The sequence below is a fragment of the Rhinopithecus roxellana genome, chromosome 16 (assembly GCF_007565055.1).
Source record: "Rhinopithecus roxellana isolate Shanxi Qingling chromosome 16, ASM756505v1, whole genome shotgun sequence".
Taxonomy (NCBI): Eukaryota; Metazoa; Chordata; class Mammalia; order Primates; family Cercopithecidae; genus Rhinopithecus; species Rhinopithecus roxellana.
Genome location: NC_044564.1, coordinates 56,379,833 through 56,394,960, shown reverse-complemented (window position 1 = coordinate 56,394,960; position 15,128 = coordinate 56,379,833). Strand labels below are relative to the sequence as shown.

Sequence of the window (15,128 nt, the reverse complement as noted above, 5' to 3'; positions counted from 1 at the left end):
AATTACTTCAAACAAACAGTGAATGTAAAATTATGGTGTTAAATGCAGACAGGAAATATCACATTAAAATATCTATGACTGACTAATGATTACACCATTTTCCTTTCATTTCCTACAAACTAAATTACTAAGAAATATATTTCATTGTACATATATTTTGAAAATGCCTTCCTTAGAGTCTCTTCAATTTACTTATGTTTAAAAGAATTTTAAGCTCACAGAAAAATGTTAAAAAGCAAAAGAAAATTAACTCAAAATTACAATAATGGGGAATGTTGTAACTAAATTATGGTATATTCACTTTTAAAATTATGTCTCAAAAGAATATTAATGGGAAAATCTTGATATATGAAAAATAGCAAGTATAGAATTGTATATATAGAATGGTTTCACTATTGAAAGAAATTGTGTAGTTGTTCAGAGACTACAACAAATGGAATGTATCTTCATCGTAATATCTTCCAATTTCTCTATAAGCAGTATCTGTATCACTTTCATAACTACAAAAAAATTACTTGAAAAGATAACTTTATAATTTAGTCTGCTGTTTCCCTTTTGTTAATCTAAATTAGTGATCTTTTGATATATTCTTTGTTATGTCTACTTCTTAAATACCAGTATGTATTCCATTGTTTTGACAATATATGACAAAATTGTGTGCCTAGTAATCTGTTGGGATCTAAAGGAACTTTTTTTAAGTCAAGGAAAAAAAAGGCACGCAAACAAAAACCAAGATCTAATAAACAACAAAAGACTATGTAATTAAGTTGTATAGAAGAAACAATAAATGCTGTATGTTCCCAGAAAAGAGGAAAATCAGTGACATCTGGAGATATGTCAGGAAAATATGAATTTAGGAATAGCTGATAATAACAGACAACATTAATATGGTACTTACTAGTGAGAACCTTATCCTAGCAAGCTTATGTGAAAAAGAGAGAGCTTACCGCTATGGTTGGACCTACTAAGAACTGAGCATTCCCTGGTGTCTTACTTATAATACGTAGGTTATACATGACTGTATGACCTTTTAATAGACAGAGCCTCTGCTAGTGAATATGGCACAGTCAAAATCCTGGACCCTAAGCAATAAGATTAATTCTCCCTGAGATGACTAAAGGCAGAAAGGCAGGTAGAAAAGCTTATGTATTCCTTTCTCTATTTCACTGAATCACTTATAATGAACTCCTGCTACCAAGAAACAGTCTCTTGGTCAAGTCAATTTGAGTAATACTGCCTAATTCATCATCCTCTTGAAGATGTTCCATGCACATTACATGTTAAAGCCTCTGAAAAGTTCTTCAGTTGTAGGGAAAAGAGAGATCAGAGTGTTACTGTCTATGTAGAAAAGGAACACATAAGAAACTCCATTTTGACCCGTACCCTGAATAATTGCTTTGCCCTGAGATGCTGTTAATCTGTAACTTTGCCCCAACCTTAAGTTCACAAAAACATGTGTTGTATGGAATCAAGGTTTAAGACTAGGGCTGTGCAGGATGTGCCTTGTTAACAAAATGTTTACAGGCAGCATGCTTGGTAAAAGTCATCACCATTCTCCAGTCTCGATAAACCAGAGGCACAATGCACTGCGGAAAGCCGCAGGGACCTCTGCCCTGGAAAGCCGGGTATTGTCCAAGGTTTCTCCCCATGTCACAGTCTGAAATATGGCCTCATGGGATGGGAAAGACCTGACCATTCCCCAGCCCACACCCCTGAAGGGTCTGTGCTGAGGAGGATTAGTAAAAGAGGAAGGCCTCTTGCAGTTGAGACAGAGGAAGGCCACTGTCTCCTGCCTGCCCCTGGGAACTGAATGTATAAAACCCGATTGTACATTTGTTCAATTCTGAGATAGGAGAAAAACCGCCCTGTGGCGGGAGGTGAGACATGTTGGCAGCAATACTGCTTTATTATTTTTTACTCCACTGAGATGTTTGGGTGGAGAGAAGCATAAATCTGGCCTACGTGCACATCCAGGCATAGTACCTTCCCTTGAACTTACTTGTGACACAGATTCCTTTGCTCACATGTTTTCTTGCTGACTTTCTCCCCACTATCACCCTGCTCTCCTGCCACATTCCTCTTGCTGAGATAGTGAAAATAGTAATTAATAAATACTGAGGAAACTCAGAGACCGGTGCTGGTGCGGGTCCTCCATATGCTGAGTGCTGGTCCCCCGGGCCCACTTTTCTTTCTCTATACTTTGTCTCTTATTTCTTTTCTCAGTCTCTCATCCCACCTGATGAGAATTACAGGTGTGGAGGGGCTGGCCCCCTTCATTCAGTAAAGATAGTTGTTTATTTAACACAGCATTTCTCCAACATCTGACAATCAAACCTTTTTTTTTTACAAGCACTCCTTAAAATGTTGTAGAAAGTGAACTTTAGAAACACCCTTAAGTTTTTCCTAAATGAAATGATTATACTCTATTTGAAAAACTTCTGACAATTTACCTTGCCGAGTTGCTGTAGAAATTTCAAATGTCTCTCTTCAAACTGTGTAGGATCCCTGTCTTCAAAGGCACCAGAAAACCCTAGGGCACCTATCCTCATATTTGGTAACATGTCATTTTCTGTTAATAGTTCATAATCTAGAGAAATAAAGAATATTACCACCTTAAGTTAGCAAATAACATTCTCTGGACTAAACTGATATACATTCAAGTTGACCAAAATAATCATGAGTTACAAATACTAAATGATACAGGGAAACTCAAATAATTTAGATTATATTAATGGGAGCCTTTAATCATTACCCATAATCTGAAAGGCTTTCAAGAGAGACGTTGCAAAGGATAAATATTTGTTTTCCAAAATAAGTAGTTTTCATATTCATAAAGTAAGGTAATATACTGATACTTATTGTGAGAAAGGTGAGTAGTACTAGAGTAGAAAGCACCTATAGGTCAAACACATGCATTTCAGCTCAGTATTTTGAAAAACGAGAGAACAAACCAAAACAAATACAGCTCATGTTTAGAAAATCAATCAATTATAAAATATGAGAAATGTTAAAAAGAATTATTTTTTTTAAAGTCAATTTAAGCAAAAAAAAAAAAAACACTATAATTTACAACTCATTAAATGGAAAACTAAAATTAGGTTGCTGAAAGAGAAAAGGTCTTTTTTTAAAAAAGGAAATCTCACTCAAGGAGATTAGAATATGTATAAAGCATGAAAAGCCATATGAACATAAGAAATTAAGAAGGCCTAAATGACATCAAGAAAATGTTTTAAAGGAATTAAAAATTAGTAATGATTCATTAAATACAATAAAGATAGAAAGCTGGAAAATCAATAAGATCACTCCATAAATACATACCTGGAGTAAACAAACTGTTAAGATCTCGTATGATGGCTCTGAAAGAAGGCCTGAAATCTGGCTCATAATCCATACAATTATTTATAAGGTTTGCTAATTCTGCCCACTTTGGTGCAGGAAGCTGGTGCCTATCTTCATAAAATTGCAGCTTCTATAATTACAGAACCACAAACAGAATAAATTGTGTAATGCCACACCAACCTTCTTTTCAAAATTAGATGGGCTAAAAAATACAAATCATGTGAAAGTAATATGAAAGTTCAGAGATAGAGTAATTCTAACTTAGTCTATATAAACTTACTCTTTGAGAATCCAGAGCACTTAGAGGTTTATCTCCTCCACTGCAGATTTCCCACAAAGTGGTACCAAAACTCCATTTGTCTGTTGCCAAATTTAAATTTTTAGGATTTTCAATGCATTCAGGTGGTACCCATGGTATTCTCTCCTGAAGAACTTTTAAATGATAAGAACAGAGTAGGGTTAAATAATTCACAAGTAAACCAATCTTTTATATGTAAATAGCTTTAAAGTTCAAATCATTTGAATAATCAGGTCTATTTTCTGTATTTTGGAGGGGGTGGATGTGCAAGTGCACATGACTGCATAAGCTTAAGAGCCAGAAGGGACCTTCAAGGTCATCAATTCAATATCTCATCTTCAACGATGACAACATGGAGACACATGATTAAGTAATCTGCCCGAAGCCACACAATTTGTTAGCAGCAGAGACAGAATTAGAATCCTGTACAGTGAGTTCTGAACCAATTAATCTTTCCATTAAACCGTAGTGTCTCAACTGGCATACCATTTTTCATTAGTTTTACCTTCAAAAAAAATTTTTTTTTCTTTGAGACAGGGTGACACTCTGTCACCCAGGCTGGAGTGCAATGGCACAATTGCAGTTCACTATGCTTTGACCTCTTGGGCTTAAGTGATCCACGCAAGGGCTTTAGAAAGCAATCAGTCTCCCAAAGCATTGGAATTACAGGCATGAGCCACTGCGCCTGGCCAAATCTTTTTTTTAATATAGTTTATCCTAAAATTGTCCCATGATACTTTTTGGTATTTCTTCACAATGCGTAAGTGGTAAAGGTAATGTTACATCATTCAGAGATGTTCCACTGATTTAATAGCCACGGCAGTTCTCACTTGCAGATGATAAAAAAAAAAAACAGGGACCAACAAGCGTTTATAGCAGAGGCATGGCTAAATTGCACCAAAATATTCTAGGTATATGGAATTGATACAGGTGGGCTCTGCTCAAATCATGGAATTTCTCCAGTAAAGTTTCTATGGTCTTTGATTCCACCAGAAGGACTGTATTCAAGAAAGGAAGAAGCAATATAACCCTACTTTCTGGTATTCTGACATAGACAGACAAATAGATTGATTGACAAATACGTTCACCATATGAATACTTTTTTTTTCCCCATCTTCATTTCTGATTCCAAAGGATAAAATTTCCCAGAATACCAGATGTAAGACCCTGTAAGAATTTTGTGCCATACTCTTGTACTACTGCCCAATTATCACTGTCTTCACTGTCAGATAAGTCATTATGTACTATTGGCTTAAATTGATCAATTTAGAATCTAAATTTGGAACATCCAATTAGAGAAATTAGCTAAGATAACAAAATTCATTTATAATTATCTAGACCCCCCAAAAAACCCCTCTCAACTATCTGACTGAAATTTGTATTTTTAACCCACTGTGTTAAGTAGTAAAGATTAACAAACACAAATGAAAGTTTTTTTAAGGTTTTAAAAAGTCAGAATTAGCTGGATAATTAAACTAATTTCTTCACAGAGGGTAGAAAAAAATCCTAAGATCTCAGGCTAGATAAATTTTTATTTAGTGATGAGAAGAATATTTAGAAAATTTACTTGTGGCTCAAGGAATATTAGAAAACCTCATATTAAAAATGGATAAAATCCTATCCTTCATACATAATTAGAGATTAAAACTGTTTTTAAAAAATCACCTCAAAGTCCATGGTTATATGCTTATAAGAAAGAAAAATAGAGACTAAGATTTAACTAACAATTTAAATGGCTAAAAGTGATAGACAATTTTATTATTAATCAGGAACATATGAATTAAATGGAGTTCAAGGAAAATTAACAACATGCTCTTTACAACACTGCCCAAGTAAAGTTTAGTAACATTATATATAATCCCTCTAGAACTTACTGTCCTTTGGCAAAACTGTAATACTAATGCCAGGATCACTAAGTTTGATGAAAGGAGGATTTCCTGTCTTCCTGTCTTCTTCTCTGATAAGTAGAATATTTTTGGCGCACACATTCCCATGAATAAGGGTGTTTTCTTCCTATTAGAGTTAAACACACATATATTCAAATATCAATCCACAAATATTTAAGCATTTAGTAGTTCAAGCCCCCAAAACAGATTTAAAGAAGAAAAATATATAAGATAGCATAATAAATATTAATTTGGAGGCATGCATTGAGAAAAAAGGAAATTTATGACTCCTAACTATGCTTCCTGTTTCACATTTTAAATAACACAATAATCTATGCTTGTGATGAAATGTATAAATTAAAACTACCCAATGCCACTTCACGTGAGTTCTAAGGCTGAGATGGTTTGCGTTTCTGGATGAGAGCTGACATTAAGAAACACTACTTCAGTTCTGCAGCAGAACACAGGTGCACCCTGAGGGGTCTGATCACTGGCAGGCCCCCTGGTATTCTTCTCTGTCAATGCTGCTTTCTCATGGACCATAATGTACAATGGCCCAAAAATACAGAAGCACATGTTGCTGCATAATTTTTGGTTGAACTTTCTAAATCCAAAAGACACAAAATACAGATTGTCTATTAGTAGTTCTAAGATATTGATGGGATGACAAAACTTTTTTTCAAAAGTGATTTTACATACATAAACATATGCCTAAAGTAATCTCTTTTATCACCTAACACAGACTGTTTTACATGAATTGGCATCCAATTACAGATTTATTTTTTGTTTCCAGGTAAAGATAATTTGTATATTGTTTTATAAAACAAAACAGTATCTTTTTGATAAAATGATATACTACTTACTAGAAAATGCATGGCCCATGCCAACTGTTTTGCAACTTCAAGTTTCCACAATATATTTATACAATTTTTATTCTTTTTCAGGTATGTATCTAGTGATCCAAATTTTACAAACTCCTGAACCAGAATATCTGCATTAAAATATAAGTAATAATAAGGCTTAAGTATAAATATAATTAAATATATGTAATTTAAATCTTCATATACTTACATGTCACTATTATAGGTAAAGAAATTAAATTAGGCAAAACTCACAACTTTAAAGAAAACTTAATGGATACACAGCATTATATTTTTGGTTTTTAGTGTACTTACAACAGCAAGAGTAGGAGTCTAAACAATTATATTTTATATATGTATATATAAAATATAAATGTATAATATATACCAGCACACCTTTATATATTAGTACTGAATTATGGCTGGTTTTTAAAAAAAATGAAAATTTCTCACTTAATTTCTCATCCACGTAACGTTTTAGACATTCAAACCTTCCTGAAGTTCTTCTACACGCAAAAATTACTAACAATGTCTATAGTATTATAGACATAAAGGAGAATTTGAATTCTAGCTCCATTTAATCTTTTAATTTATTCTGCAAAAAATACAAAAATGTTTTGCGCTGCTTTATCTTTAAAACTTTTTTTTTTTAAATATAAAACATATTTTGCCAGAAAAACAAGTGTTGGCTTCCAAAAACAATCCTGGACTCCTTCGTGGTCCACAGGAGCCTCTCAGATACCTCCATATAACAGGTTCCAAACCACTGCTTTTGAAAATACTATCAATTTTCAAAGATATGAAAAAATGTTATACAAGTGTAGATGTGGATTTAATCTGCATTACTAGTGGAAAATAGGGAATTATATAAACAATTTTCTTGAATGTAAACTTTGTGAGGCACTAAAATACAGGCATACCTCGAAGGTATTACCAGTTTGGTTTTAGACTACCACAGTAAAGCAAGTCATTAATTTCTTGGTATCCCAATACATATAAAACTTGTATTTACACTATAATGGAGTCTATTTAGTGTGCAACAGCATTATATCTTAAAAAAAAAACAAAGAATATACTTTAAAAAAATGCTTTATTGCCAAAAAAGGTGCTAATGATAATCTGAGCCTTCAGAAAGTTGTAATCTTTTTGCTTGCGGAGGATCTTGCCTTTTGATGTTAATGGCTGCTGACTGATCATGGTGGTGCTGCTTAAAGTTCAGGTGGCTACAGCAGTTTCTTAAAATAAGACAACAATGAAATTCACTGCAGACTCTTCCTTTCATGAAAGACTACTCTGTAGCATGCAATGCTGTTTCATAGCATTCTACCCACAGTAGAACTTTACAGGGTCAGTCCTCTCAAATCCTGCCAGTGCTTTATCAATCAAGTTTATGTAATATTCCAAGCCCTTTGTTGTCATTTCACCATGTTCACAGCATCACCACTAGGAGTAGATTCCATCTTAAGAAACCATTTTCTTTGCTTATCCATAAGAAGCAACGCCTCATTCTTTCAGGGTTTATCATGAGATTGTAGCAATTGAGTCACATCTTCAAGCTCCACTTCTTAGTTCGCTTACTGTTTCCACCACCTCTGCAGTGACTTCCTTCATTAAAGTACCATATCCCTCAAAGTCATCCAGGAGGGTTAGAATGAACTTTTCCAAATTCCTATTAATGTTACCATTTTGATCTCCTTCCATGAACCATGAATGCTATTCCTGGCATCTAGAATGGTGAATCTTTTCCATAAGTTTTTCTACTTACTTTACCAGAGGAATCACTATCTATGGCAGCTTAAACTTACAAAATGTATTTCTTAGATAATAAGACTTGAAAGTTGAAATTACTCCTTGATCCATGGGCTATAGAATGGATGTTATGTCACCAGACATGAAAATAACATGAATATCTTTGTACATCTCCATCAGATCTGTTGGGTGACCAGGTGCATTGTCAATGAGCAGTAATACTTTGAAAGCAATCTTTTTTTCTGAGCAGATCTCAACAATGGGCTTAAAATAGTCAGTAAACCATGCTATAAACAGATGTGCTGTCATCCAGGCTTTATTGTTCCATTTATAGAGCACAGGCAGAGTAGACTTAGCATAATTTGTAAAGCCCTGGGATTTTTGGAATGGTAAATAAGCACTGGTTTGAATTTCAAGTCACCAATGGCATTAGTCATTAGCAAGAGGGTCAGCCTGTCCTTTGAAGCTTTGAAGGTAAGCACTGACTTCTCCTCTCTAGCGGTGGAAGTCCTAGATGGCATATTCTTCCAACAGAAGGCTGTTTTGTTTACATTTGAAAATCTGTTTGTTAGTGTCATCATCTTCATCAGTGGTCCTTACTAGATCTTCTGGATAACTTTCTGTAGCTTCCACATCAGCATTTTCTGCTTCACCTTGCACTTATGCTGTGGACATGGCTTCTTTTCTTAAACCTCGTGAACCAACCTCTGGTAGCTTCCAACTTTTCTTCTGCAGCTTCCTCACCTCTCTCAGCCTTCAGAGAACTGAAGATCAGTAAGGTCTTGCTCTACATTGGGCTTTGGCTTAAGGGAATGCTGTGGCTGGTTTGATCTTCTATCTAGAACTTTCTCTGTATCATCAATAAGGCTGTTCACTTTCTTGTAATTTATGTGCTTACAGGAGTAGCACTTTCAGTTTCCTTCAAGGACTTTTCCTTTGGATTCATAACTTGCCTTTTTAGTGCAAGAGGCCTAGCTCTCAGCCTGTCTTGGCTTTCAGTATGCCTTCCTCACTAAGCCATCTTCATCAATGGTCTTTGTTACATCTTCTGGATAACTTGCTGCAGCTTCCACATCAGCATTTGCTGCTTCATTTCTAGCTTTCAATTTTAAGTGAGAGATGGGTGAATCTTCCTTTCACTTGAACATTTAAAGACCATTATGGGACTATTAAATGGCCTAATTTCAATATTGTTGTCTCGGGGAATAGGGAGGCCCCAGGAGAGGGAGAAAGACAGAGGAATGGCTCATTGATGGAGGAGTCAGAGCACACACCGCATTTATCTATGAAGTTTGCCTTCTTATATTCTCTCTGTTTGGGACACCCCAGAATAATTACAATACTAGCATTAAAGATTACTGATCACAGATCACCATATGATTTTTTTAAAGTTTGAAATGTTGCCAGAATTACCAAAATGTGACACAGAGACATGAAATGAGCACATGCTGTTGGAAAAATGTTGCTGACAGAGTTGCTAGACACTGGGTTGCCATAAACCTTCAATATGTAAAAAATACAATATCTAAGAAGCACAATAAAGCAAGGTGCAATAAAATGAGGCATGCCTGTATACTATTAAAGCATGGGGTATGATTTATACTTTTAGTAGTTTCTATGAACAACCTAAATTTAACCAAAAAATATATCTAGTATCATATCAACATAATATTTTCAGTCAGTTCCATTAAAAATTAAGTGTATCATTTATATGCTTTGTCTTCATAATTCCAGAGAAGTTTGTAATGAAAAGGCCAGTTATTCCAATGTTATGTCGAACCTGCCATAATCTCTTTTGCTATCATGAACACAAAATGTTATAGACATTTGTTTCCTATAATACTCTATTATTTGGGCATTGTAACCTTCTACTTTTAACTTTATTCATTGGTTTCCTTTTTCACAAGTTATAACTGAACAGTCCTACAGTGTTTTCAGTTTCAAAAATATTTAATTCCTGTTAAATTATGGGTTACACTGACACCTAGCTGTGATCCTGAAACTGAATTTTCTATATAAACAAAAATAGATGATCTGAGACAGGCATTAGAAAGCCTGTAGTTTTACTTACTCTCCTCTCCACAGACACATACTCCATAATTTAAAACCAAATGCTTGTGAGAAAGCTTGCTCATCATGCTTGCTGCTTCAAAGAAAGACTAAGGAAAAGAAAAACAAAAAGTACAAAGAATTGTTGACTGTTGTCCATAAGTACTCAGTTCAGAAAATTCTCTCTGCCATAATAAAGATGCACTTTCTCCTACTCTCAGCATGACTATAGATAAGGATACAGTGTGCTTTGGTCCCTTTATATGGACCTGCAACTACCATCAACATTCTGAGGAAGCCCCTGTGTAAGCCTGGAATATGGAGATCAAAGTGAGAGAGAGCAAGAGTGGTACAGGAATCATGAATGATGCCAGTCAAACAGGCCATAACACCTGAAATAGAGGACAGATGTACAGCCAGAGGTAGACATCAGAGATAGATATAAGGAACTGAGTTAGATGGATGTAGCCTTTAAATAATACTTGCTAAATAATTAAAAATGTGCAGATAAAATATCATGACATCTGTGTCAGGACACTAGCATAGTTTTAACATCACTCCAATTCCACTAGACTTTGACTAGAACCACTGGGTATGATTGTTTAGTGAATCACGATCACCAATACTGTGGTGTTCTGGATTAGAACAACTCTTTGGCTTGAACTTTTCACATCATCTTCCACTAACACCCTTTAAGATACTGTAAGTATCATATCTTGCTGTGTTCGGAGCTCTGGCAACTGGCCACGGGGTCTGCCAGCTAGCATCTCTGGATCATGCCCAGAGGCATCCAGATTTCACTAAGTATGTTCCTTAGTACAGTGCCTTTGAAACTTGGTTTTGTTTTTTTTTTTTAAATAAATGAAATTGTAAAGGAACCTCTGTGTAACCCATAAAGCTCTGGGAAGCCAAGTTTGAAAATCATGGCCACAGTATATGCAGAAATGTAATAACACTCCTAACATAATGCTAAACATAATTAGTTTGGAATTAATTATTTTTAATCCTGTAATTTTCAAACCCTGTAATTCTATAGCCCCACAAGAATATATCCTCAGAGAAGTCCTGGATACATTTAAAAATTACAATTTTGAAAAGCTGCACACGAGTATGTTGTATGAATATGAGAGTACATCTTTAAACAGCATAAACTACATGACCTAAAGAACATACACACCTCTGAATAGTTTCTATGTGCTTTATCCAGAACTTTTAAAAGAACTTCTGTTTCATGCAGTTGACCATAGTCTCCTACTTCTCTTCGTATGCCTTTAAAAATCTTTGTAAAAGTGCCTTGGCCAAGGCTTTCATTCTTCAAGAGAAAAAGGTAAAAGAAAAGAATGAGTAAAGATGGAGAACAAAGTAGGAACAAGAAAATACGTTCAATGAGGAAGAATTTTTTTTTAATCCATAAGCAAATATTTTCCTTAGAGTCTAAATCCAGATTTGAGACTCCAAATTAATTCTTTTATTCTGCTTCCTTAAATAGTAATAAGAGACAGAAAACAAGGATTAATGAATTAAGTGTATTTTGGCTCTACTTGGTTTTGAAATCTCCTGAATGGGCTATAATTGTCACTTTTTAAAAATAGAGTCAGTGTTTACCTACATTTGCTTACATGAGAATCATTTTCTTTGTTTGCCTTTCCTACTAGTGCAATAGAGAATGTGGTCTGCAGAGGCAGAATATCTAACTTTTTCTTATTACTACTTTTATGACCTTGTACGGGCTATTTAATCTCTGTGCTGTAGCTGTCTTGGTTTCTTCATCTGAAAAATGAGAATAATAACTATTTTCCCATAGGATTGTTATAAACAATAAGTGAATAAATACAAAAAAGCCCTTAGTACAGTCCATGACACATAGTAAATGTGTATTAAGTATTAGCTATTACTACTAATACTAGTATTTCTTGCATATCTTTACAAAGTAATTGTTGAAAGCCTGCACTCTGAAGCAACGCTGCTTGTGTTCAAACTATTTATTAGTTTTGTAATGTTAGTCAAGTTACCTGGCCACTCTGTTTCCTGTTATTCACATGAGGACTTGTCTCCTTAAAGAGCTCAGATATCAGCTGTTCTTTCTCATTCTGCCTAACGCTCCTTAATCCCTCTTTCATATAACCCATTTCTTTCTCCCTAACCGCTACATTCTTAATAATTTCTTCAGATCTATCTTGCAGTTCACTACATCTCTCTTCAGCTATAAGTAATTTACTTTTCATCCTGTATATTGTTTTAATGTCAGTGATGATATTTATCATTTCTATGCTTTTTTCCTGAAATCTTTTTTGTTTGTTAAAACAATGTCTTATTTCTCCATGGTTTCAATTCCTTTTCTATCTTTAAACATGTATATGTATTTTATAGTCTGTATCTGAAAATTCTGTGATAGGAAGTTCCTGGAGTTCTAATTTTGATGTTTGTTGGTCTACTGACTCTTACTTAATCCTGCATTATTTCCTTGTATGTTTCTAAATTTTCTATTAAAAGCTCATGTTTGGAATGGTTTTATCTATGGGAATCATGGGTTGCCTAGGTTAAGAGTATGTGGTTCCAAAAAGATTTTTTTGTTTCTTCTAAGCACCACACAATATTAGGAGAGGACCACTTTTAATTTAGAGTTTCTCAGTCTATGTAGGTAGTATAATGAAGCCCAAATTCAAACGCTTGTGATGACAAATTCTTAGGAGAGACTGCTTTTCCTCACTGGAAACCCAATTAAAAATGACAAAATTCCTTTTCTTCTCTGCTTGCCAGTGGGTGAATTTTTCACATTCTATATATTGTTTTACTGAGGATGTATTTACTTAAGGGTCCTGGTTTTATTCAGGGATAGTCTCACTTTTAACTCCTTGCCTTGCGCAGGTCTGAGACCTGGCCCTTTTAAATTGCTTTTAAATCTTAACCCCCTTGATAAATGTGGCTGATCACCAGTCTCACCACCTGGCAGCCAAATTATCAGATCTTATGTACTACAGTTGACTCTTGAACAGCATGGGTTTGGACTGCACAGGTCCATTTATGTGTGAATATTTTTTCAATAAATCCAGTGGACCCTCTGTACTGGCAAGGCAGGTTCTGCATCTGCAAGGAAACTCAGATGGAAAATATAGTATTTCTGGACTCCAGCCTGGGTGACAGAGCAAGTCCTCCTCTAAAAAATAAATAAATAATTTTTAAAAATAATTAATGGTTACTTTTAAAAAGAAATAACAGTGTTCATAGGATGTAAAACCCACGTATATGGAGGGCCAACTTTTCATATCCACAGGTTCCACTTAAGTATCCTCAGATTTTGGTATCCGTGGGTAGTCCTGGAACCAATCCCTCATGGACACTGAGAGATGGCTGGATTTTTGTCTCAGTTTCTTCTTTATTTTTAACCCCTTGAATTTCCCTTATTTTCTTGAGAACTTGAGTGTAACAATATAGGTCTTTGTAGATTTTTAATTTTTAATTTTTGTGAAGAATCATTTTTAAATTTCCAAAAAGAAAATTAAGATTCATTCTTAGGATAATTAAGATAATTAATTTTGCTAACATCTAACACAAGGTTGGTATATCTTTCAAAGGAAAAATATTTAAATCACAACTAAATTTGTATATGTTATAACAAAATAATTCCAAATGACACATGAATGTAAATCAAGAAAACAGATGTTGTTTTAAAAAGACAGTAATCAGTATCTAATGACTTACAAATATCAAATCTTCATTTCTGATTTTGTGAAACACCATTTGGTTCATATGAGTAGGCCTCTGTAATGTTGGTGAGGTTGGTACATCAGAAACACCATTCGTTCTGAAGACTAGAAGGTTTGATTTATCTGAAAAAATAAAATACATATATATCACATCAAAATACACTGAAAATATGAATTGCTCCAAGGAAGAGTAAAATGAAATGTGTTCTATATATAAGAAATGCTTAATAACTCCTCATTGTTCTTTTTTATAATAGAAAATTATTTTAGGGGTTAACTCATTGAACTTTGATGTATTCTTCTTAGTTACTTCATATATTCAAAATTATAATCACCTTCTTAACTAATGTAATTTGAATTTTGATGTATTCCTGCCAGTGATTTCATTAATTCAAAATTACAGTAACTTCCTTAACTCATACAATTTTTCAGAAATTTTAATAATTTTTAATAGTAAGGCTCATTATTTCAAGGAATTTCCAACTTTACTATCTTTATTTTTAAAATACAGCAATTAAAATCCTCAAAGTATATGAAAATTTTTACTTAGAACAACATGAGAATTTAGTAGTGAGATCTTACCAGTTCAATAAATGACATCATACCACAAAATTATTATGTTTAAAATCTCATTTTAGAATAATTGAACTTCAAGTCGCTTCTAGACCACCAAAACCAAAGTAAACAATCTTATTTGATGATGTTTGTACGACAGAATAAGATAAAATTAACTTTTAGAGCTGCTTCTTTCATATATCCCTTGAAATCAATGTACTAAAGATACTTCACACCACATACACAATCCATGACCAGTAATTTAAAAATAACTAGAAAATTATCTTACCTTTTGGCTTTGGGGGACAGCACTTAGTAAACTGGAAAATTATATTGTCTGAGCGAACGGTTTCCATCTGGTAACAATTCAAAAGATCTTTAAGACTGTTGAAGTTCTTCTTTGTCCCACTGAGGTTGTACTCTTCATTCTCATTTTTTGTAATCAAACAGTGTTTATATTCAATGACATTTTCTCGCTGTATAAGTTTAATTATAAAGAAAGGGAGGGATACTCACAATGGACATCATAGTGATTATTCTGACAAAATGATATCACAAGAACAAGCAACAGAATAAACATCTGAACCAAGAATCTGATGTAGTGCCAGTATAGTAATAGAAGTACTTAGTTCCTCAAAAGGGCAATTTACAATTTCTCAGCCTATAAAAGTGGTTTAAAAGTTGA

At 34.1% G+C, this 15,128-nt stretch overlaps 1 protein-coding gene across 4 annotated transcripts in view; it reads right to left on the bottom strand.

Annotated features, from left to right (window-relative positions):
• The window catches only part of JAK2 (Janus kinase 2), a 164,348-nt gene that overhangs the window by 46,962 nt on the left and 102,258 nt on the right, over positions 1-15,128 (bottom strand). For all 4 annotated transcript variants that reach the window (XM_030919371.1, XM_030919374.1, XM_030919372.1 and 1 more), the window contains 9 exons: positions 14,733-14,919; positions 13,884-14,011; positions 11,359-11,493; positions 10,204-10,291; positions 6,387-6,514; positions 5,512-5,650; positions 3,620-3,771; positions 3,319-3,469; positions 2,451-2,587 (listed from right to left, as the gene is read on the bottom strand). In XM_030919371.1, coding sequence (XP_030775231.1) covers positions 2,451-2,587; positions 3,319-3,469; positions 3,620-3,771; positions 5,512-5,650; positions 6,387-6,514; positions 10,204-10,291; positions 11,359-11,493; positions 13,884-14,011; positions 14,733-14,919 — 1,245 coding nt within the window. The remainder of the gene's footprint in view (positions 1-2,450; positions 2,588-3,318; positions 3,470-3,619; positions 3,772-5,511; positions 5,651-6,386; positions 6,515-10,203; positions 10,292-11,358; positions 11,494-13,883; positions 14,012-14,732; positions 14,920-15,128) is intronic.